We start from the raw sequence: 25,814 nt of genomic DNA, 5'->3' as shown, positions 1-25,814 counted from the left end.
GCCTTAAAATGGACTGTGTTCTTTAATATATTAAGACAGAGCCTTTCAGCAAATGAGATATTTTAATTCGATACTTTATGTGCTTTTATTTAGCTAATAATACTTCTGTATTTAAGTAGCAATTTGGAAGAAGGACTTTTTTGTTTTTTTAATAACTTTTATCAGAATCAGAATTCCTTTATTTGTCCTGCAACAGGGAAACGAAGGGTATTACAACAGCAAGAGTGCAGATTCATTAAAAAGAGTATACTTACATTCTGATATAAAAAAGTCACATATTATTAATAATAAAAAACACAATAAGCAAAAAACAAATAACACGTAGCCTACATTGTGCTCCATGGTCAAATAAAAATAAAAATAAGTAGCAGTATAGTTAAAAAAAATAACCATATCAAAATATATAAGTAGCTGGTACTGTTATAGTAGCCTATATATTGCACAGCATTTTATTTTATAGATTATATATTGTTCTGCTTTTAGTAAAATACCTGAATCTTCCACACTGCATATACAGCCAGGGAGTAACATTTTTCTTAGAGTATGTGGTGAGTAGGCCACTTCCTATAAACTTCTTATAAAACAATAACGCGTCAAATGGTATCAGTCCCTCGAGCATCGAGTGACGTCACTGCGGAGGACAGTGTCGTGACGTAGGCAGTTCAATACTGACAGTGATCTGAGTGGGAGGGAAGCGGGGACTCATCAGCCAGATGTGGAGCGGGTTTGGGGGCGAGGTACACATCGGGGTGTGCGGATAGGCTTACGAACGATCAATAAATCACTCTTACAGCCAAACGGAAGGATAGTTCATTCTATGCAAACGACTCTCCACATATCAGTATTGACCAGGAGCGCTGTTAATCAGTTAAAAATAAAATCGATGTTGCATAAGTAGAATATACTGCAGGTTTAGTCATAGAGAAAAATCGGAAATTGGCTTTATTCTAGAAATGCACTGGTAAGGGTGTGAAATAGTCTGGATGAGAGAGTGGGGGTGTGAGCCTATGGTAATTAGAGAGAGAAAGAGAGATAGAGGGAGGCGGGTGGACGGTGGGATGCTGTGCGTTATCTAGTGGCTAAATGAGGGTTGTCTTTCCCAGTTCAGGCAGCAAGGCTTCTCCACCCTTCCAGCGAGGATCTGTAATTTACGCGACAATTATCTCGGATCTCCATAAAGGACTCTGCGCTGGATCAGCTGCTCCATCACCAAGCCCTCAGCGCCAAAGCAGGAGTAGAAGGTCTGACTTCCGTGCCATGTGCAGAGCGACATGTATGTGTGATTTCATGCAGTGACAGCGCAGGGGAATGGACCAGTTGTCATCAAATTCCTGCAGACGCACCGACGGTGATACATTGAAGCCTGTCGTGTAGAGAGAAGACTTTGATACGCAGCGGCCAATCCGAGATATATACGTTTTTATTGCCAGAGTGAACACATAGATCGCTGCAATGTCGACCATAACAATGGGGTAAGTGTGATTATTATGCAGTGGGTTGACTGAGACCCCCTTTCGCTCCCTCCTGCATTCATATCAGCTACGGCTGCTTCACAGGGTAGAACTTCTCCTCTATTAGAAACCACACCACAATAATGACCCGGGCGTGTGCTTTAAAATGTATCTCTGTGTCTTACATGACGTTTTATAGCCTAAATAGCTCATAGGCTGTGCATGTGTGGTGGAGTAGGTTATATTTGCAGGGCCTTGATATGCTGCACACTAAAACAATGTATTTTCAGTCATTTAATGAAGGACATTTATTTTCTCTCTCCTTTGAATATGCTCTGTTTAGTGAAACAGAAATATGCGTTGGGCCCAACATGCTGTCACTCATATACTGGTGCATAAGTGTCTCCATCATCAAACTTTTAGGATCAAGATATAGTGGGTAAATCTGCAATGATTCCCAAAGTAGAAGTGATTGGGTGTTCTCACAGACATGAAGCAAGGCTTTAATTCACTCTTATTGCACAAGAACAATGAGAGTGAATACAGGTTTTTTTCTAGGTGTCTGTTCTGCTGTTAACTCCCCTACATTACAGACAGTTATGTAATACTGAAAGAAGGCATGTATAACAACAGCATTTCTTCTCCAATATTCTCAGAGATCTGGGGTGTGATGTGCATCATGTTCCCGGTCTTGATAAAAAACAAGGTCTGGGAACATTATAATATCAGAAGCAGGGGAATGTCAGTGTGCTTCACAAGGCTCCAGTGACAGAAAGTGGCTTCCTGTCTCTATGGCAGCACAGTGACCGCCACCTTACACATCCTCAACACCAGGCACCCATCGGTGAAATATCCGCCCAGTGCGCAGCGCCGCTCATTTGCATGTCCCCTAACCCTGAGCTCAGCGGTTCATTTCCCCACACCAAGCCTGTCGTTCATTAACAGCTGTCTCCTGCAGTTCATGGTGATTAATTGCACGGCAGGAGGTTAACAATATGGCACAAGCACGGTGCGATTTCAAGGCATCAGCCGAAACTTCTGCATTAACTATTTACAATACACTGGAGGCCCTCCTACAGTGTGGGCAGCACATCATTCAGCAGTCTCCCACTCAGCTGCAGCTCTCCACTGGGCTCTGCCACACTGGTGACTAAGTTACTGTTATGCAACTGACCCAATGACTCAATTGATACCAGCAGTGGAATACATTGTAATCCAGAGCACTATGCTGCATGCAGTGTGTGTTAAAGTCTGAATACCACAGACGAGATGTGATCGTTCACGGTTACAGATATGTTGTCTGGCTGCCAATCTGGTGGTAATGGCACACAGATAGAGTCATATTTCACTTCCGGCCTCATGGCTGAACACCAAGCCACTTACAGCTCTATGGTAATGGCACAGAGAAGAACATTAGAGTTGGACGAGAACTGGAGATGCTTATCAGCACTCTCTGATGCGCTCTCACTTCCTTGGGCAAATACAATTAATGCACTGACGGACTGAGTTTCTCTGCCTGTCTTTGCCTGTTTGTGTGGGTGTGTGTGTGTGTATGAAAGAGAGAGAGTGTGTGTTCATAGGCACAACTCAGGTCATCGAAGCCGCTCCCAGTAGATATAGCAACAGGGAGCTCTCTCATTAATGATCTCTCTCTACCTTAAATAAGATCCACTTGCCTCCAAGCGCTACTCAGTTGAGTTAATGAAGAAATCTGGAAATAAGGACAATTTCTTCAGAGACGGGGATGAACATAGAGCTGGCAAGGGAAAGCGAAACCTCCTGGGAAGAACCTGTGTGTGTGTGTGTGTGTGTGTGTGTGTGTGTGTGTGTGTGTGTGTGTGTGGTGTGTGTGTGTGTGTGTGTGTGTGTGTGTGTGTGTGTGTGTGTGTGTGTGTGTGTGTGTGTGTGTGTGTGTGTGTGTGTGTGTGTGTGTGTGTGTGTGTGTGTGTGTGTGTGTGTGTGTGTGTGTGTGTGTGTGTGTACTCATGTGAAATGCCTTGTGGGTATTGGTACAGTGTTGTTTGCCAATCAATACCTATGTCAACATGTGCTGGGTTGATATGTGTGCCACAGTTTGACATATTTGAAAGGGTCATTCTGATTGCAAAATTCAATACAATCTAGCCATTCAGGAAGTGTGTGTTTTACATAATAGTTTACATCTATTCAAATACAAATCATCCAACATCCATTTGAAAAGTTCTCACGGGGACTATTTATTTGGAAGTAAATTTGTCCAATAGAAACGGTTCACATTTGGATAGTCAAGACTGACTGAGGCTTGTTTCCGTTTAATAATCAAACGACTTTCTTATTCACCTCCATTCTACTTGAGTGAAGAAGACAGAAAGGTTTCAAAACCGTGGCAAATAAAATCAAAACTATTTAGCCTAGATTTGATTTGATGACCCTTTAAATCACAACCTACCCCAGAGCAATCACCCTGCCTATATCAGTCTACCTTTTGTTTCACTCGTCTCTGTTTTCTAAAACGTACCACTGCTGACTCAAAGCCTAAAGCCATAACTTTAATTTGACATGAAATGAAAGGTTTACTTTCAAAAATAAAATATTTCAGTACTCACTTGCCCAGATCACATCAGAGTAAAGTTTGACACGTTGGTTTACACATACAAGGAATTTGTATCACATATGAGTAATCATTTATTATGTTGTATTATATATAATATTAACAGGACGTACTGCAACTTGCTTTTCTTGATGCAACTCTTACACAATCCATCTATCCATTTATCATCATCATCATCATCCTCCCACAACAAAGTGTCCCACATCCTACTCATGCAGCTGTTTGACACTTTGAAGCTTTTCCTTTAAAAACTGTTATTAGGTTCCTGAAAGTTCATATGAGCGGCGCACATAATTGTTTATATCACACAAGCTGCAATTTAGAGCATCCCACTTCCTTCATCTTCTTCTCATCCTCTCCTACATTCATCACCTCCTCCACATTTTCCTCATCCCGGCCTTCTTCTCTCACTTCATCAGTCTGCCTCCCTCTCTCGTTCTGCCCCCTTCTCTCTCTGTTTTAACATTCACGTTCCATCACCTGCCCTTGTGTCATGCCTACACTCTGCGTGCTACACACCTCCTCCTCCTATTCCTCCTCTGTGCTTTCCACATTCTCCTTTACCACTTATACGCATTACCGGGGTTGGGAGGGTTACTTTAAAAAATGTATTCCGTTACAATTAATAGTTACTTGTAAAAGAAAGTAATCAGTAACGTAAACTGAGTATAACAATATAAAAGTAATGTAACCTGAGTAATGTAAGTAATGTAATGTAGTAATGTAAGTTATTTTTTAGATTTCCTCAATATCAAATGCAATCCAAATAAATACAAGCGAAAAGAAATATCAATAAGATGTTTTACCGAGGTGTAATTATAAAAGGCAAGGCAAGGCAAAGTAAAGTAAAGTGCTTTACAAAAAATGAAAGACATTAAGCATTCAAAAAGAAAAGCTAATAAAATAAACATTAAAAGAAAAAATACATGGATAAAAAGACGACAGAACAATGTGTCCTTAGAAAAGAAGAAACCACCCCAAGCCTGCGCATTACACTGAAATGACCCCTCCTCACTCTCTTTTTCCTCATCATTTTGAATTGTTCAGACCATGTTTCCCTTGTTATAGTGCCATGGGCAGATTTTGTTTTCACATGCACTCTCTTTGTATGCTCTTTTGGAAGATAGACAGCATTGTAAGGCTTTATCTGCCGCTTTTGTTCCTCCCAGATGCTAAATCTGTGCAGCTCACTGCTAGCGCCTGAGTTCACCTCTCGCTGAGTTCAAGAGGATCAACGTGTTCTTAATTGACCTCGATGCAATCCCATAACAAGTCATTCTGACAGGCTATTTGGCTCAGACCAGAATCACTGTAGAATAAAGTGGGAGCATTGATAATGGGCCTGGTGCCTTTTGTGTTGTGGATATGCCTGCGTTTTAGGAGAGAAAAATATACAAATATAATTAAATGTCCGATATATTTTGTAACATTCAATCGATCATTTATTCTTTGCCTTTCAAAAGTCTGGTTGTAGGAGTAAGTAGGCCTATTGCTTTCTCTTGTCTTTTTTTTTTTACAACTGGTGGGTGTTGTTCTGGAATAAAACTCTTTGGCTCAGGCGCTCATATGTAAAAATCAAAGCACAAGTAAGTTGCTGTGTTTGGTCCAAACACAATCGAGCAACAAGAATCACTAAACTTGACACAGCTCCATCACATTATGCAATGAAAAACGATACCGGTTGCCAAGCGGCTATTGCACGGATCATACGGACAGGCTGTGGTTGTGTGATGTGTGATTGGAGGGAGTAGAAGTGACTCACAGTTCTGCCACTTACACTGCTGTCGATGATTATGATAATTTGCGCACAAGCAGCTTTATGAAGCGGCATTAATCATCCCAGATGCACTCTCCGACTTCCCTTACTCTCCACATTCCCCATCTTTCTCTTCCTGTCTGACTTCCCTCTCTCCCCTTTCCCTGTCTCCATGTTTTTCTTTCTTTCCCAGTCTTGGCTAATCACACACAGGAGGGGTGCTGCTGCTGAATTTTTATATTCATTTATACAGCAAGCCTTTGATGTCCCCCATCACCCCCCCAGTGCAGTGTAAGCACTTCTCTATCTCCTGCTCTGCCAGCACCAGCACTGCCAGCCCAGAATATCTCCCTCTGCACCCTGCACTGTGTGTGCGTGCGTGTGTGTGCGTGCGTGCGTGCGTGCGTGTGTGTGTGTGTGTGTGTGTGTGTGTGTGTGTGTGTGTGTGTGTGTGTGTGTGTGTGTGTGTGTGTGTACTGACTGTAGATATTACCCAAAAAGCCCCAACAATGCTGAAATATACAAGGGCATGTTAAGAGCATACCGAGGAGTCGAAGGATAAATGGACAAAGAGTGAAGGTGGTGCATTACTGACAGATGAGTTAATGGTCAAAAAACAAATATGACTTTTATATAATCCCCAACAATATACAGTGGGGTGAATCCTAACTCTGTTATGAGCGTCATCCAGGCGTCAATAAGGAATTAACTCATCTTAAACCACAATGGAGTTTTGATCCAAGCCACAGAGGCACACTTACAATCAGATTTATGATTCCACCACTTCTGTTTCATAGTCTGCTCATGTTTAGATATATGCATTATGTGTGTCTGTGTGGAAACTGTAGTTCAGTGGGGGGTGCAGGCCCGGTTCTACGGGGGTGCATAAGGGTGCATTGCACCCTCAGTTGAAAAATGAAAAGTAAAAAAAAAGTGAAAAAAATTAAAAGTGAAAAATATTACATTTTGCCTACTATTACTAACAATAGTAGTAAAGAAGAAGAAGAAGAAGAAGAAGCAGAAGAGAAGAAGAAGAAGAAGAAGAAGAAGAAGAAGAAGAAGAAGAAGAAGAAGAAATATTAGTTGAAATAAAATAAATTGTAATTGTGGTTGAATAGCATTGTCTGCTGCATTTATTTGATCAATTTAAACGGTAAGTAGCGTTATTATGTCAGGTGCGCGTGACCTGTGCCGCTGCACATTCATCATCTGCAAGGTGCTGACACAGCAGTCAATGATGGATCAGAAAATGGTTAAAACAACCAGCCCTTATCGCCAGCATACACTGCATCTACTGCAGGTAATAACAGTTCAGATCATGGGGACATTACGTTACTGTCGTGGACACTAACGTCCTCTTGCCCGACTCGCCGGCTTTGCCCGCCTCGCCCACAGAGGCGGAGCAGCCACAGCCGTCTTCGTTACCCCAAACACCGCCACCCCTCGGCGGCCCGCAAGTGCCAGAGGACCTCTGCAAAACAGAGCCTGCCCAGGTATATTTAAACAAGTACCCAACTCGCCTGTACAGTGGGGTAAGGCAGCTCATGGTTTCAAAACAGAGATTGGCTGGAATATTCATGTAAAAAATATGCCATCTTCTGCTATGCATGTAGACATTTCGGTTCAAGTAAGTCAGATGTCTTCACCACAACTGGCTACAACAACTGGCGCCATGCTCTTATAGGCTACGTGATAAGGGACTGGGAAGCCATAATCAAGCAAAGAGCACATAGATCCATAGATCTCTTAATGTTGCTCTCAAAGTGCACCAGATTGATGCTTTTAACTTCAATATTTAAAAAAAAATCTTCACGGGGGAGCATGCCCCCGGACCCCCCCCCCCCCCAGAGGAGGTGAGGACCCCCATAGAGGGTGTTAGGTACACTGCCCACTTATAAAAATAGCACTTTACCACTGCGCCCTCTCTAATCTCAGATGCACCCTTAGTCATTTTGTTCTGGAACCGGGCCTGGTGGGGTGTGTCTTTCTTGGTTAACCGTGGCCTACTGTCTATATTTAGCTTTGAACCCTCTCCTTTCCCCTTCTGTGCTCCCCTGTGTGACCCTCGCTCAGTGCTGCAGGCATTTCCATATCAGAGCACGGAGAGACGGAGCTGACTTACAGGAAGTGAAAGACAGAGAGTTTATGTTAGCTGTTTGAGTTTAATGCATCGGTTTACAAGTAGAGAGACAATGTACGAGAAGAAGTGTAGACTTTAGGGTTATGTGGGAACTCTGCTTTAGGTTGACAGCAGCTTGTTATCCAGGTGTAGACAATGTGTATATGTAGTAGTCTTTTGGCAGCCTCTCTTTCTGTGGCGTAACGATGGAGGATGGCGAGTTGGTCATTCGTGTGCCAGGGCGGTCTGAGTCCAGCAGGAGTTTCGCTGCTGGCGGTGGGTTTGGGGAGACGTTGGTGTTGCAGCACAAAGAGGTTCACCACTTCTTCTTCGTCCCCTTCAGGGAGCAGCCCATCTACAGCACGAGGGCCCACGTCTTCCAGATTGACCCCAACACCAAGAAGAACTGGCTGCCCACCAGCAAGCACGCCGTCACCGTCTCGTACTTCTACGACAGTACGCGCAACGTCTACCGCATCATCAGCCTGGATGGCACCAAGGTGAGGGATTGTGACTGAATGCCTAACACACTTTGTCACACACACAACTCTTGATACCTCCCAGACTGCATCCATTGTTAATTTTAATTTCTGCTAGCTGACATGTTTTATTAAGATGTCAAACAGCCTTCCAGGGGATTTTAGTGCCACTGTGATCTACCGAGTGTTAATGATGTTATAAGCTCTGCACTGCGATTTAATGTTCAGACACATCTTAAAAGAGCTCGATGTGGCAGACCGTCCCGAGGATGACAGCTCATGTTTCATTGTGTGTTTGCATGCAACTACCGTATTTGTGTGTGCAGGATATTCTTGTTAGACATCCAGAAGGGATATTTCTGCCGGGCATGGTCTGATTTATAGGGAGGGGACCAGTCACCAGCATGCACACTCCCCGCCAGTTATGGACAGAGGAGGGGGGACGTTTAATGAGAGAAACAGATGACATACTGAGAAGAATTGGAGGTAGACAAATATCCAGAGCGGTAAAGACGGAAAAGTGTGAATCCATTGACCAGTGGCAGCAAAGCCATGTCCCAGAGTTCAGATTTAATTATCTCAAATCAGGTGTGGGAACCTCCGCTGATGGTCAAATGAGAAGAAAATAATGCATTTAGAAATCACAGCCCTCAACCCACAGGGATGTCTAAATTCAACTCTTCAATTTCACACACACACCACACACACACACACAACACACACACACAAACACACACACACACACACACCACACACACACACACACACACACACACACACACACACACACACACACACACACACACACACACAAATGAGTGACTCCTGCCCCTTCTAACTCGTCGTTATGTATTGATGCACACTGTGACACAACACTGCTAATTGGTCATCCATTCATTTGTTTTCCATAACAGTTATTTAACAATGGAGGTTAAATAAGATCTAGCCTTCTATTAAGACAGACAGACAGACAGACAGGCAGGCAGGCAGGCAGGCAGGCAGGCAGGCAGACAGACAGAAGGAAATATTTTTTGCCAGCGGCTTTGGTGCACGATATTATTTCTGGCAGTTGGAGGGTGTATGTATTGACTCATATTAATCTGCCCAATTTGATCATTATAGTTATGATATAAATAGTTTTCGGACAACAACACTGGTCTATAGCACACAGAAATGTTATTCTCGGTGTTGGTCTTTTCATGCTTTTAATTGACACAAAGAAACATTTAAAATATAGCCAGACTCACCCTTTACTTTGCTTTCAGACTCTGTGGTTTACGTTTTCGATTAACACACTTTCCCAGTTTCTCACCATAAGATCAATCACTCTTGCTTTTGTATTGCACTTTCAACTACTGGTGGACCACTGAATCCTTGGTGTTTTAAGTGCAATGCAGCAGCACCCTGTTAGCAGTCATTTCTCAAATACATTTTCCAAATTCCCCAGGAGCCAAGGTGATGACTTGAAAGACGTTGTTTAATCAAACACATTCAACTTACGAATACATAAATCGGAAACAAATCCTTACATTTGAGAAGCTTAAAGATTATTCCTTGTTAAATAACTGACTTTTTCTTTTCATCAATCGACTAATGGCTGAATTGGCTAATTGCTCTGGCACTACTTCAATACTGTTAGAAATGTCTGAGAGACCCACGTTTAAGGCATTAAGACCAACTGCTTCAGCTTTTGATGTGTACATTTTGTGTTCTAACTAAATAATGTCTCATTGCTGTTGTCATATATATTCCTAAATTGTAATGTGAATAATCTTCCTCATTCGGAAATGGAAAAAAAAGCACATACTTGTGTCCAAATTCTCCTCACCACCACTATCTGTCTTACACACACATATTAAAACACACTGTGGTAATAACATTAATGTAATGAGTATTAAGTGGGTTGCTTCTATCCTGCAGGCAATAATCAACAGCACCATCAGTCCCAACATGACGTTCACAAAGACCCTCACAGAAGTTTGGCCAGTGGGCGGACAGTCGAGCCAACACGGTGTACGGCCTGGGATTCTCCACGGAGCATCATCTAGCCAAGGTATCACCCCTGCCCACACACACACACACACACACCACACACACACACACACACACACACACACACACAGCACACACACACACACACACACACACACACACACACACACACACCACACACACACACACACCACACACACACACACACACACCACACACACACACACATCACACAGTATCCACTTTAAACCTTTTAGCATCAACCACTCTTGGGGTTTCTCTGGACCCCAAGAGTGGATGATATTTCAAATTTATTTGCTCTAACTGCTATAGCACGTGTAGAATCTTTTGGCAGTAAGCCCTTATGAGGCTTTTTTCTGTGTGTGTGTGTGGTGTGTGTGTGTGTGTGTGTGGTGTGTGTGTGTGTGTGTGTGTGTGTGTGTGTGTGTGTGTGTGTGTGTGTGTGTGTGTGTGTGTGTGTGTGTGTGTGTGTGTGTGTGGTGTGTTTGAGTAGGTAGTGAATTTCCGCTCCTCTGCAGTATGAATTCAGCTCCGTCGTGAACAGGGGCGGCTCACAGCTCAACCACATGACTGCAACTAAGGACTATTTTCATTGTAGATTATTTATATATTATATTTGTTTATAAGATGACATGCTCAAGTATCTTGTATCATCCACAAGATATCAATTGACTGTCAAAGTGAAGTAAAGAAAACTGCAAAATAATCTCATTGAAGAAGCAGATACCTTTGCCATTCTTTCTATAACAATTAATCAGATGTTCCTCCTTTTAACATCTATTGTTAAAACTTACAATAATATTCTATTCTCTTAATCTAATTTACAATTTGTGAAGTATTAAAGCTTACAGTAACATGATACATTTGATTTATTTTCTGTGAATTATCAATCAAATATTATTGACACTAATCAAAGATAATAAATCATGAAAGTAAAAAAAAAACATTTCCAAAGATAGTTGTTAATTCCCTAACTTCTTGGAGACTTTAGAGCAAGTATGGTGTTATTGATTTACAGTTGATGTTACACCTTGAGAGAAATGTGTCTGAAGAGCAGTTTTAACAGACACTCAGCAGACATTTAGAAGTACTTTCTGCGGCCAGAAGTAAAAATAATCAGATTCTCCTCTCAGATAACTGCGTTGCCAACACTCCTGCAGCACTTACACTGAGAACTGCATTTAGATCGCTGGAGCAGAACTATTATACTGCACCGAAGTGAAATGATATTAAGTTACTCATTGCAACTCCACTAATCGCATGCACAAGACTGGCTCCAGCAGAGTCGTCAATTTGATTTCCTCTCCACTCTCTGCAGTACAGAATATAAAATAATACTCTGTAGGAGTACTGTCGGGGAATCAGCACGCCCTAAGCGACATAGGGGATATTTATCTGTGTGTTTGTGCGCCAGGGTGTTTATATTTGTTGAGCTCACCTTACTGCTTTGGGCTGAATACATCCTTGCTCTCGACTAAAATAACCCTGGAGATCAAATTCAGACACCGACCACTTCTGATTAAACACAAAAACTCTACAGGAAAACACAATGACACAGTCTACTTTGATCTGTGTGTGTGGTGTGTGTGTGTGTGTGTGTGTGTGTGTGTGTGTGTGTGTGTGTTGTGGGTGTGTGTGTGTGTGTACAGTTCTATGTAGATGTCCATATAGAGAGGTTACTAACTGTGACCTATATAGCTCATGTTTCGACTGAGGCATTGTGGGTAAGGGCCTTCTTTTCTAAGTTCAACTGTCGGTTGTTATTGGCAACGCCTCTGCCTCTCCCTCCTCTGGCTTCACGGCTGACCTATTACACACTGATCTCTGTCTCTCTCTCTGTGTGTGTGTGTGTGTGTGTGTGTGTGTGTGTGGTGTGTGTGTGTGTGTGTGTGTGTGTGTGTGTGTGTGTGTGTGCCGCGCGCGCGTGCGTGTGTGTGTGGTGTGTGTGTGTGTGTGTGTGTGTGTGTGTGTGTGAACATATGGCTTTACCGAACAGATTAAACACAGTATAGTATAATTACTGTCCATACTGATGGCCGTCCTCTGTGTCCAGTTTGCAGAGAAGTTCGGGGAGTATAAAGAAGCGGCGCGGCTCGCTAAAGAGAAGAGTCAAGAGAAGATGGATATGGCCATGTCTCCCTCTCAGGTACGATCAGCACACACACTGTCCAAACCCGCCCCCCCCCCCCCCACACACAAGTCTTAACCTTTCTGTGAGCCGACTCATGACCTCCTGCCACGGCATGCTGTGTGTGAAGATGAGCAGCTGGTGAACAGGTCAACAAAGAAGGATTGTGTTTCTTTGTTGTTGTTTAGTTTGAATAACGACAGGTTGAAGTTATAGAACCAAATTTAGGAAACAAATTAAAATATTTGAGAGGAACTAGATGCCCAAATATGTTTAAGTTTTTAAGTTGACACTTGATGAATGAAGAGTGTTCAAAGTAACCTATGCACAAGTCCTTCCCATAAAATCTTCCTTCCTCTCAAGTCATAGTACAGTATTTTCAATACAATGTGCTTAAAGTATCAAAAGTGGAAATATTTGTTCCACAGAACAGTGGGAAGTCCTGTGACTGATAGCTTATGCATCAATGTGTACACACACGTGTCACATGTTTCCATTGTAACTGGTCAAGGGCTACAGACATTTGTGTTAGAGATTTTTACGAGTCCTTGCTTTTTGGTGAGATAATAGATTATTTTACGGGTAAGGACACGAGAAGGGTAAATGTGTTTTTGGTGGAACTGCTAAAACCTCATAGACATCTGAAAATAGAAAACAGGTCCCAACCAGAAACTGCTTTTGTGTAAAGGTACACACAAACATAAACACTGAAGCCAAAGAATAACCAATATTTACTTTTGTCAAATAAATGTTAAATTCACACTATTTCTTAAATGTAAAAAGTAGCATAAAAGTGTCTCAAAATTGTGATTGAATGCCGTACTATGCAGTAAATTAACGTTACCTTCCACTTCTCCATAGATATATTATATACACCAATATGGTATTTTCTCTTAAACATTAAAAGAACATCAAAAGAAAATGTTGTCCGTGGGCTCCCCTTCAATCTGGAGAGTATAATTAGTATGTTGTGTGAGATATCTAATAATGCTGTGTTTACGGGCATGTGTGACTGGGAAGAATCCCCAGAGAAATCTGTTCTTTAAAAGAAAGGCTCTTAGCAGGCTTCATGTCCTTGGCTGTTCATTATGGAGGCTCTATTCTGTTCTGCGCTCTATTACTCGTCCGATGAATGCTGCGGCCCCCGTGTGCAGAAATGCTACAGTCCCTTTCGTTTTTTAATGAAGCCAAGTGGACAGCTTCACTCTCATCAGGGGTTGAAGGCTGCATGTGCGTGCCCCCCCCCCTACCCTCCACACTGTAGAGGCTGCGGCCTGCAGAGCTGCCTCTACCCAAGCTGCTCTGTTTCACTGCTGAACATTTCTGTTTCAGCCCTTACTCTTCCTCTGTTCTCTCCTTTAAATCAGTGATTAACACCCACCCGTGTGCCGTGAGAGCTCGTCAGGTGTGCCGTGGGAAATGTTCCAACTTCACTTAATCGCTCCAAAAAATATGATTTAGTTGCTGCCAATACAATCCAACAATGCCATGGTCCCAAGCACACTTACACGTCCTCTCCAAACGAAACACAAATCACTTAAAACAAGAACATGGTCTATTTTGTCGCCTGCTTTAACAAACTGAGAAACTGGTAACCTTTATGAGAAAAAACACAAAGAGAGAGCTCTCAAAACTAGCTACAAATTGAGAGACTTGTCATTAAATGATCATATGCTGAATAAGACGACAAAAACACTGCTCTAAATAAACTAGAAAACAGGAGAGGAATTGAATTCTGCTAAAACAAGATGAGAAAAACAAAGCGCTAAAGCTATATGCTGGCCCCAATAGGCCAGAGCCCAGTAGACGAGCATCAAGAAGAGATACAAAATGGTATATTAATGAATGTGCAGCGCAAAATGTAACGCTAGTCATAATCTCCCTGTTATCTCTCACTTCCTTCTCCTCCATTAGAGACGTACAGGCGGTGCCATCGTGCCGCTGCATTGTGCCCGAGCCCTGAGTCTTAATAGCTTTGTTTTATGTACGAGCAGCAGCTAAATGATTTGTCCCTCGTATAATTGTGTGGTTGTATGGGATATAAAGATAAGCTTTCATGTGTAATTCTGCCATGTCCCAGTGCTATATAAGCTATTTAATGGCCTATAGGGACGTAGGGCTATTCACTAGGACGCAGCAAGAGCTTCCAGAGTGAGAGGCAGCACCTCCACTTCCATCACCCCTAAACACACACACACACACACACACACACACACACACACACACACACACACACACACACACACACACACACACACACACAATCACAGAGTCCCAACAGGTGTTGCTTATAGCGCCTTTTGAGCTTCACGGGGTTGATGCAGATGTGCACATACTCATTTTTTGAGTATGAGTATGTTACTAAACAGCTTGCACACACAACACACACACACACACACACACACACACACACACACACACACACACACACACACACACACACACACACACACACACACACACACACACACACACACCACACACCTCCATCATGTAAACTCCTTAAATGCAATGTAAATGCATGAGGCTTTTTATCTAGTCGGCATCTCTTGTAATAACAAGTTGTCAAAATCTCTCACGTTAATTATAATTCATTTTATTTTACTGTATATAAATTCATCATAATGTTAGTAATTATAAATCACTTTCAGTAAGTGTTGTAGGACTGAAATGAGTAGTAAAATAATTGCTAACGGTTTTGATAAATTGTTTAATTGTAGTCATTTATCAAGGTTGATAATCTGTTATTATTTAAATCAATGTTAATTAATTCTCTCAAAGATAATAATTTCACTATATTACTATTTATTTTGAGCATTTGTGCTGACAAGAAAATAAATGTACAGACATGACCTGGGACTGTGGTGGGGACATTTTATGAATATAAAGGCGTGTGACGCAGTGGATAGAGCCTTGGTGTTGGTATCAGAGGGTTGCAGGTTCAAACCCCACTGCAGTCAGCATGTCGTTGTGTCCCTGAGACACTTCACCCCAAAGTGCTCCTGTGGGGATTGTCCACAGTATTGAGTATGTAAGTCGCTTTGGATAAAAGCGTCTACCAAGTAACGTGTAATAACTGAATTAGTTGATAATAGGAAATAATTGTAGAAAATCAATGAAAATGGTTGTAAATTGCAGCCTTAAAAAGATTCTCTATTTTAGCACATGCTGACTTCAGATAGCAGTTTGCCTTTATTTAATCCAAACAAATGACTGTTCCTTTTTTTAGAAAAGCTAAACAAAGTATTTCTTGTATGATTAAGGCTGTGTCTTGGGGGAAACAACCAGGCACCATTAAAAACTTAAAACGTAGCAAATCAGGCTGTTTTTTCTATCTACATTTTTTGGAAATTGAAACGTAAATAGGAGGCATCATACACATGTCCATTTATAGGGAAATGTCTCAAATTGCTTTATCTGAAAAGCAATTTGGTCCGTTTTTTAAGGATTGTTGTTATGTGCCTCATCTTAACTGTGTGAAATATACACTTATTAAAAACATTTAATAGTGTTTGATTGATTATTCTATGTCTAACTAGCAGTCATAGTTATATACCTTTATTTTTTCATGTAGGAGTCTCCAGGAGGCGAGCTCTCGTCACCTTTGACCCCGGTGACCCCGCCCATGGAAACCATCAACGGCACAGATGACCTCTGCGACTCGACTCCAAACTCAGACTCCCGTCCAGAGCCGTCTCAGAACGCCCTGGCCTTCGCACACAGGTACACCCCACAGCGTGATGTGTTCCCTGTCCCGTGTTGTCATGTTTACCACAACACAAACGTATCAGTCTGACCACACATTCACTGTCACAGAATACATACACTCAAACAATTCTAAAATAGATGAATTATTCAGATTTTGTCTCTGTTACTCTATTTGTCTGAAACACTGAAGTTGTACCTGACTTCTTCTACGTCTGCGTGCGCCTATATATGTTGCATGTCAGCATGGTAGTGAACTCCCTCTATTCATGCTGCCCTCTCGTGTTTTTCCTCTCTAGGGAGCAGTTTAAGACTTGTCGGGTCTGCTCTTTCTGATAGGGATGTCATTTCAAGTCCTGACTACTGCGACACCATAACTACGCATTTAAAAAAAAATCAGGCACAAACTTTCCCAAAAGTTAGAGCCTTGCAGGTCAGCAACAGGGAGGGTCCTCGTTACAACCCTGGTGCTCTACTTGTTTACTAACGGCTAACTAATAAGGTAAAGCAGCACGACATCACTCCAGTCGGGAGGAATAATGGTGCGATGAATTATATCATCTGACTCACACGCTGTCACTTCACATGGACCAGCAAGAGACTTTAACCAATCTGAGCATGCTTGGTACAGAAACGTACATATATCTATAGTTCTGTGTTTGCCTACTGCAATGCAATAATATCAAATTAAAATCTGATATGTTTGGTGCATTACGGACTATGTGGCGGCGTCACCTCTATGCATGCAGCACTACTGTTACACTGTATACATTCCTGATGTGTTTGTGTCCTGTTAGCAGACTAAATATTGAAATTCATATTTGTTGTGATTGTTAATACTGGTTTATATACAATAGATTATGTAAGACAAAGCGGTCACAGTTCCATGTAAATATGTTTGATTTGTATAATGGCGTCCTGAAGAGGTGCGACTGTGAGGTTCACCAAAAAGGTGTCGATGAAGCGTTTATGTAAGACTTATATAACGTTCTGTGGGTGGTGGGAGGCAGAGAAAGAGCAAGACAGACAGACACACAGAGAGAGAGTGTGTTTGTCAGAAGCTGGAGAGAGAGAGAGAGGCGCATTGTATAAAGTCTGTGCATGAGTCACTGATACATAAGCACCCACCAACTGCAAACACTCAATAAACTGAACAGGAGGGCATGCACGATGAGTTTGGACCATTTGAGTCGGTGAAGTGTTTCTTTCTCAGCAGAGAAGATATCCCTGTTTTCTCCTGTCAACTGAAATCGACTGTACACGGGTCTTTTCATTTGTAACATCTCTGTAATCCTGTGCCACTCGTTTCATTATTTCTCTGGCTGCGATTCCTATTAATTAAAGATATCAATCAATCGCTTAATGTATTATCGTTCTTTTTTTTTGCTTGACGATGGGTGTCTGAGAGGAGGCTTAACACGTCTTTTCGACTTTGAGATATCACTACAGGGATCGAAAGAGACACAGGTTTTTTTGTATTAGTGTGTTTAAGTCTGTAAAGCTGTGACAAGCTCAAGTGCAAATGCTTAGAAATCCATCATGAACTCTGTGAGGCTACACAGATCTGAGTGTGCAGTGAGAGCGTAGAGAGGACACCCACTGCCTGCTGCAGCTCTGCTGATGTTTCTATTAATGCTGCATGCGTGGGAGACCGGGTCGACTCCCAGCATTCACCGTGGCAAGCATGGACTCAGCAAGCAAACCTCAGTCTCACATTTCTCAGAGGGACATGCAGATAGGGTTGATGTTAGGACCGTCCATGATTTGACCACATAACCCTCTATTTTTCAGTATTCTCGATGATTAAAATGTCTTTAATTTAATATCATCTCACTTGTCTTACCACCTTTTAAATCAGCCTCTCATTTGCCTCAAGCTGTGGTTAATTCCTTTAAACAGTGGATGGAACAGAAAATAATCATTATATTTTAAATGTAACTTTATTATTTCACGAGGGTTCAGACATACATATAAAACACACCTGCACTTTGCGGTCTTTTTTCTCTTGGTTTGTCATGTGACAGCAATTAGATGATGACTTATCTCCATAACATATACACCCTGCAGCAGCATAGCGCGGATGTGTAGGAGGGTTTGTAGGAGCGCATAGGGCAGAGGAAGAGAGAGCAGGATGAGATGTAGCTGTTTCCATGGTTGTGAGAGGGTTTTTTATATCGCAGGATGTAGGCGTGGAGTCGTGTTGAATGGGTTACTGAATATTGGAAGAGCTTTAGTTGGGACTGCCTTGGCTGTATGGGCATGGTCTCCTCATGTTGGAGGGTGTAGGCGTCTTTCGGTGGGTTTTTGTGGTAGGCTTTTGTGAGATGGAGCCGATGTCATATCATATGTCAGGTTGCCACGAGCGCCTCCGTTCCTCCAGTGCTGCCATGGCAACCGCTCTGGCTCCCTGCTTCTTGAAGTGCTCTGTGGGGAAGAAGAACCTACCTGACGACGCACCGCAGTCAGGACACAGCAGACACAGGAGAGGGAGAAGGAGAAACTGAGTTTATGTTGTGTGTCTGGCAGCTTTATTGAGCCTGGGAGGAGAATTATACCAACTTTGTGAAAGAGTAAACCACAAAACAGTGGCCTGATGTTGTATTGAGGTCATGAGGGGATATGCATTGTGTACAACAACAAAAAACATTCAAAATTCCAAAGAAATTATGTTTAAAAAAACAAGTGAAAGAATAAAACAGTATAAAATGTGATACAAAAATACAAAAATCGCACCACAAAATGTTTCCTCTGGTGTTTCTTGTCTAAGTTGAAATATTGTTCACATGGAAAAGACGAAAAACAGATCAAAATAAAACTCTGTAGCACTGATGCAATCTTCTCTACAATATACAAAAGAGTCTGTGATTTTTTATGATTTTATTAAAGGATTTCTGTGTTCAAAAACTGTGCAAAAATTGGCTTACAATTTTAAGTACAATATATACAAACAGGAAGAAAAAAAGGTTCAGTTTTAAAATTACAATGGTCCCATGCATGACAACAAATTGAATTATAACACAATTACATTATGATAAGCAACTGGAAAGTATCATTAGCTACTAAAATAATCATGATGTAAATACACACATCATCTCCGTTGACACAGTCGCCGCTAACTTACCCTCCATGTGTCTCACACACCTCCAGATCTGCTCTGCTGTCCTCAGCCAGATATGTGCTCCCCCTTCAGACTTATTTAATGAAGACGAACACCAGTGTCAAAACACCTTGCACTCTTTTCTCTGCTCTTCTGTCCCTCCATCGATCTCCCATGCTCTCTCCGTCTGTCTCCATCTTCACTTCTTGACGTCTCTCCTGCTCTCCTGCTCTGCGAGCTGCTGTGTGGGGTTTATACATCGGCGGGCTTTGTGTGCCTTGGTGACAGCATCGCTCCATGTGTGTGTGAGTGGTTGTGTGCCAGTTGATATGTGCATGTGTAGGATGAGGTGTCGTCTCCCTCCTATGCATCACACACGCAGACACACTCACAGAGGGGGTGGCTGTTGTGTAAGAAGGCGCCGTGGGAGTCCTGCGTGAATACGATCTGGGTTTTCTCTCTTTTACATTTCACAGAGTGGGTGTAATGGCATAATGGAGTACTGCTGCAGTGTGAGCCTATGTGTGTGTGTGTGTGTGTGTGTGTGTGTGTGTGTGTGTGTGTGTGTGTGTGTGTGCGTGCGTGCGTGCGTGCGTGCGTGCGTGCGTGCGTGCGTGTGCGCGTGTGTGTGTGTGTGTGTGTGTGTGTGTGAGGGGGTAGAACAAAACTAAAGACAACATTATTACGGGTCACTCAGAGAACCTCATCCCTCCTTGAGCGAGCTTAGCTTCCTTTTGTGCTTTTCTGTGTTTCCAACGCTGGGAGGAATTACTGTGAAGTATGTAGGCGTAGGAGCTGCTTTTCAAAGGTACTTGACTTGATGTCGGTACTTGACAACTGTTAGGTCTCTCATATATTCTCCCGCGCAAGCCGGAAATGATGTGAGAGACAGAGAGTGGGCATTATGTAAAGCTCAAATGAATGCCTGCAGTGCTCATATACAGATAGGAGATATACAGCGGAAGTGTTTCCCCTCCACAAAGACTTCCTTCAAACATCTTATATTACACTTTCATCCTGACCCTCCACCAGCCCGTTCCTCCCTCACACCCATTAGCAATTGAATCACTTCTCCCTTATCTCTCATCTCATCTTCTCTGAGTAGCTGGACCAGATTAGGCTCCGGCCAGCCAGAGGATATAATCCTGGATTACAACTCGTGTTGCAGACAGCTGGTTTCACAGCTTCATGTCAGGAAGTGACAAGCTCCAGTTTGAGTGCCCACTGAAGCCTTTGTCAGCTTTCATGATTGGATGCATGGAAACAAGTAGGAGTTTTTAAAAGGGCTCCATCAGGACAAGCCCATGTGTCCAGAGGGCATTTGGCTTCACCTGCGAAATGTCAATCAAAGAGACACAAATTGACTTCAAATGAAAACAAAGAAACTCAAAAACCTACAGAAAATAGATGCAAAATAACCAACATCATAAAAATAAAGAGACTCAAAATATGACTCAAAATGACCAGAAACAGACAAAACATGTCTTAAAATAACAACTAGGAGACACATACAGTATAGACCCAAATTGGTCAGTCTGTAGGGGATTGGATTTTGGACCGAAGGGTCGCCGGTTCACGTCCGGATCGGACCAAAAATACGGAGTGTGGACTGGAGAGGAGCCAGTTCACCTCCTGGGCCACTGCCGAAGTGCCCTTGAGCAAGGCACCTAACCCCCAACTGCTCACTGGCGCCGGCTAGACTGGCTGCCTCCGCTCTGACCTCTCAACTGCATGTGCATGTGTGCATATAACTGTATGTGTATTTGTATATGTATGTGCATGATGTAAAAAGTGTGTACTGTGTGTACTGTATGTACCTGTATAAAAACGCATGTGTGTACGACAGAGTGGAAACTGAATTTCCCCCTCGGGGGATTAATAAACGCCCATCTTCTATCTTCTTCTTCTAAATTAGACCACTAAGAAACTCAAAAGCTTTCAAGAGAATCAAAATGATCAAAAAGATATCCATTTCGAGACTCAAACAACCACACAGTGCAACAAAACAAACTCGAAGAGACAATACACAACCAGAGCAACACTCAGAAGACCACAAAGAGACCCACAAACTGGAGGTCTTGATCCTATAAATGTATAAATGCTCGCTTACAAACAATATTGATTCTGATTTGTTGTGAACAAATACAGATTCAGTGCTTGCTTGATTTTGAAGAATCTGCCATTGTGAGTTTTTAGACGGACACATCTTACATTTATAGCATGAAAACAAAAACCATTTGATGTGCCGTCATTGTAAAGTGACAGTCTGAACATCCTTTTGTTCTGCAGCCCCGTCATGACAAAACACTGGGAGGCTGAGCTGGAGGCACTAAAGGGAAACAATGCCAAGCTAACGGCAGCTCTTCTGGAGTCCACAGCCAACGTCAAACAGTGGAAACAACAACTGGCTGCCTACCAGGAGGAGGCCGAGAGACTACACAAACGGGTGAGGGACGGGGCTTTTATTCATTCATCTCAGACAGGACAGATGTTTGAGAAGGGATGATGTGGAGTAAGGATGAGAGGAGAGATTATTGTTGGTGATAGAAGATCAGGATTCTGTTGAGTCCGTCTCTCACCATGGATCTTCATTTTAGTACTTCATCGTTTCCTTTCAGGTGACAGAGCTCGAGTGCCAGAGCAACCAAAGCCCAGTGATCAAATCCCAGAAGACTGAACTCAACCAAACCATAGAGGAGCTGGAGAACACGCTAAGGGATAAAGAAGAGGTGTGTATTTGTGTCTATACGTCTATGTTCAATGCCCTATGTGTATTCTGCAAAGCCTATACATCTGTTTTGATGTCTTCCAGGAAATGGAAAGGTTGAAAGAGGAATTGGAAAACATGAATGACCTAATGGAGCAGAAAGACACCCTAACCCAGAAACTTGAGGTGAGTGATACAAAAAGCTATTACTGTTGACATGGTTATCAACACGCCTACTTCAATCGTAGTAGTATTATTGATGGTGGTATAAGTATTCAGATCCTTTACTTTACTTTACTACCACCAAACTGTGAAAATACTCTGTTCCAAGTAAAAGTCCTGCATTTCAAAGGGTTACTTCAGAATGTGTAAGTATGATCAGCCACATAGTTGAAGTATTGAATCTAAAAGAACCCAATGCAAAACAATCTTTAAAAGATTACAAACAATCCTCAAAATAAATGTAATAAATTAAAGAATTACTGAATTTTTTGATTGATGCCAATTTATTTTCTCCCAATCAGATATAAACTATTTTGTAGTTTAATGTATAATAAAACAAATTTGTATCTCTTTTGTTTTTTAACATCTTAATGTGTTAAGTAGTTAGAAGCCAAACCTGTACATTCATTTAGTGCAGTAAAAAGAACAACATTTATTTTTCAATCGTGAATAGTAGAAGTATAAAGTGAGTACCACAAATTAGCTTTTAAACGTACAATACTCCAGTAAATGTACTTGGTGACATTCCACCACTGATTGATCCCCCTCTGATGACACAAACCTGCACACTGCTCTACTGTAGGCTATTTTTATTATATGTACAGCACTTTGGCTCGACCAAAAATCGTTTATAAATGTGCTATATAAATAAAACTTGATTTGATTTGTGGTCCTGCAGGAGACAGAGCTGCGCAGCCGGGTGCTGGAGGAGCAGCTGTCGGGGGCCGAGCAGCGGCTGGAGGAGAACCAGGAGGAGCAGGAGAGCTTCAGGAAGAGCCTGCGGACGATGCTGGAGCTGCTGGACGGGAAGATCTTTGAGCTGACGGAGCTCAGAGACACCTTGGCCCGGCTCATAGAGGAGGCCAGCTAGAGGCGGAGCTGCCTCACCTCCACAGACAGAGCCATATGATAATTTAAACGCCCATCTCACCCACACAGATTCTACCCACAATGCCCCACCTTCCTCCTTACCCCACACACATCCAAACTGAGACACCACACTGCCCCAATTCTGATTCTGATCAAAAAGGGCAGCTAACTCCCCAGATTTACCTTGCAGGCAGCAACTCCATGCCACCGCAGGCACTCCTGTAGTTCATGACACAACACAGGGACTACCTCGTCCTGCCTTCTGATTGGCTGGTGTAGGCGTGACCTTGGTTGTATTGATCTCTCTGGATGCCTGTCTTGGCATTCAGCAACTGCCCCCTGAACCCACCCACCCACACACGTTCTAAAAGGAGTGAAACTAAAGATCTGTGCCTCAGTGCCATCTGCTGTTTGACCGGGAGGGCAGCATCACAGCTTGCAGCATCTCACACACACACACACACACACACACACACACACACACACACACACACACACACACACACACACACACACACACACACACACACACACACACACACACACACACACACACACACACACACACACACACACACACACACACACACACACACAAGCCCCTTTCCTTCCTCTCTAAACTGCCCCCCCAAGGGGAATGTTGAACTTCATGTGGAAATAATTGCTGTTAAGACTCAGAGAACTGCGCCAAAGCTGCCAAATCCCCCCAAAATATTGTCCTCTAAAACTCGCAGATGCTTTGATCCAAAGTGACTTACTGTACAGAGAAGTGCTGAACAGAGAAACAGAGAGTTGGAGCTCGGGCTGCCAGCGGAGCATCAATGGAAACAGAGAATTAAAGGACGGCTCTCAACAAAGTCGTCACTCTTACCTATTGGCCAGGACACACAGGGCTGCTGGGAAATGAAGTTTGGTCTACCAACCCGCAATGACAGCTGTATATCCACACCCTATTTAAAAACCCCACATGATAGATGGTTATTGGATCTTCCAGAGGCATTGCTTATGCCACACAGAAATTTTAGAGGGCTTGCACCCATGTTACATTAGAGAAATTATTGTATCCAGACTGCTTCCACCGTTACACCTGACCTGTCTTCCTGCCAAACTCAGTGTGGTGTGTGTTCCCCAACAAGGCCTGACCTTCGACATAACGTGTGCCTTCAAAGCACATATGCGTGGACACATGTTTGTATATAATATGTGTGTGTGATTTGTGCTGTGAGAGAAAGGCCCTGTTTTTTGGACATCAAGGCACACACACACACAACACACACACACACACACACACACACACACACACACACACACTGAGCAATACCAGACAGGCTCTTTATGACACCTCTATCTAACTCTATCAGGTACTCTACTCAGTGGACTCATGCAGATAGGTCAAAACGCAGCTCAGCTGATCCCCCCTGTCCGACGGAAAGTGAACTACTGTTGACCGCGATCCTGTGTGGCAGCCCTGTCTGGTGGAAGACGACATCGTGAAGGGCTTACAGAGTGTCATCCACGTGTTCGTAAATCTCCACCCTCAGTGAAGCTGGCCACAGATTTTCACTCCTCACGGGTGAATATAGAACTGTACTCAGTTTCTATCCTTTTTTTTGTACACAGGATATATAACACTAATGATATAATTGAACTGCATAAGACAACTTTCTACTCATGACATCGTAAATGAATGGATGGATAACTCAAACGCAGTAACGCCCTGCAACGGCTTATTGTTGTGTATTAACCCACGGAAAAGTATTGCTTAGTTACTATTATAGAGTATCCAGTATGTAGGTAAACAATGAAACCTCTTCAATATATTTTTTAAATGCATACAACACAATGTAAACACATAGTGTACCAAAACTTCTGAAGCAGCTCCTGTACCGGTAAAATCCAAAACCGCATCTTTAAATCGCTTTCTTCAAAAATCATAACATTTCTAAAAAGCTATATTCTCACATGAAATGCTGCTTATGGTATTTTTTAATTGAGCACCCTGTTTGCACTATGTTATTACACTGTTGTAACTACATTATATATCAAGAGATTTGCATTAAATACTAGCACAGCATAATTCTGTACTTAAAATATAGTAAGTAGTTACACAGGTTAATACACGGGAATAAGACCCATGTAAAGGAAGTTACCCATTTGTCTTTCTTTTGGTTGCACTTTGACAGGCGAATGGAGACCGAGATGGAAAACCTTGATATTAATGCTATTGTTAATGAATGCCTTTGTACAGTAGTGGATAAGAAGCTTTTCATTCTCCTGTTTTGTAACTTATGGTATTTAAATGTAGGTATTACTATTGTATTTAGAGGTATGAGAAGACTGGCAATATTTTTGACTATTTAAAGTAATTTTGAACTCATGATATTAAAGAGGTACCTCAGGCTAATGATGTGTGCAGATTGGTGAGACTTGTGTGTTTGCAGGTGAAAGGATTTACCAAATGTTGGTGAAAAGCGATCAGGAGAGACACCTGTTGGTGCTTCAGCCAAATGTAATCCTTTGTTGGGTTCGAACAAAGAAAGCCCGACCAGGTCTCTGTGAATGAGAAATGCTATGTTTTATATTCAAATACAGTGACGGCAGAATTCAGTTTTTGCACATCGCTTTTGTTCAGTTGTTGCTTTTTGAACAAAGACAATATTTACCAAATCATTAAACA

General features: G+C 42.3%; 1 protein-coding gene across 1 annotated transcript; it reads left to right on the top strand.

The window, feature by feature from the left end:
- The first annotated feature begins 777 nt into the window (after positions 1-777).
- Positions 778-25,741, top strand: homer1b (homer scaffold protein 1b). The gene is given in 11 exon segments (XM_034090615.2): positions 778-1,472; positions 8,260-8,416; positions 10,316-10,363; positions 10,365-10,448; positions 12,462-12,554; positions 16,111-16,259; positions 21,487-21,522; positions 21,628-21,784; positions 21,957-22,067; positions 22,151-22,231; positions 22,947-25,741. Coding segments are annotated over 11 exon segments (1,128 nt in total). The 5' UTR covers positions 778-1,452; the 3' UTR covers positions 23,139-25,741.
- Positions 25,742-25,814: the final 73 nt, after the last annotated feature.

This window comes from Pseudochaenichthys georgianus, chromosome 9 (genome assembly GCF_902827115.2).
Source record: "Pseudochaenichthys georgianus chromosome 9, fPseGeo1.2, whole genome shotgun sequence".
Classification (NCBI taxonomy): Eukaryota; Metazoa; Chordata; class Actinopteri; order Perciformes; family Channichthyidae; genus Pseudochaenichthys; species Pseudochaenichthys georgianus.
This window is presented reverse-complemented; position numbering and strand designations above follow the sequence as displayed.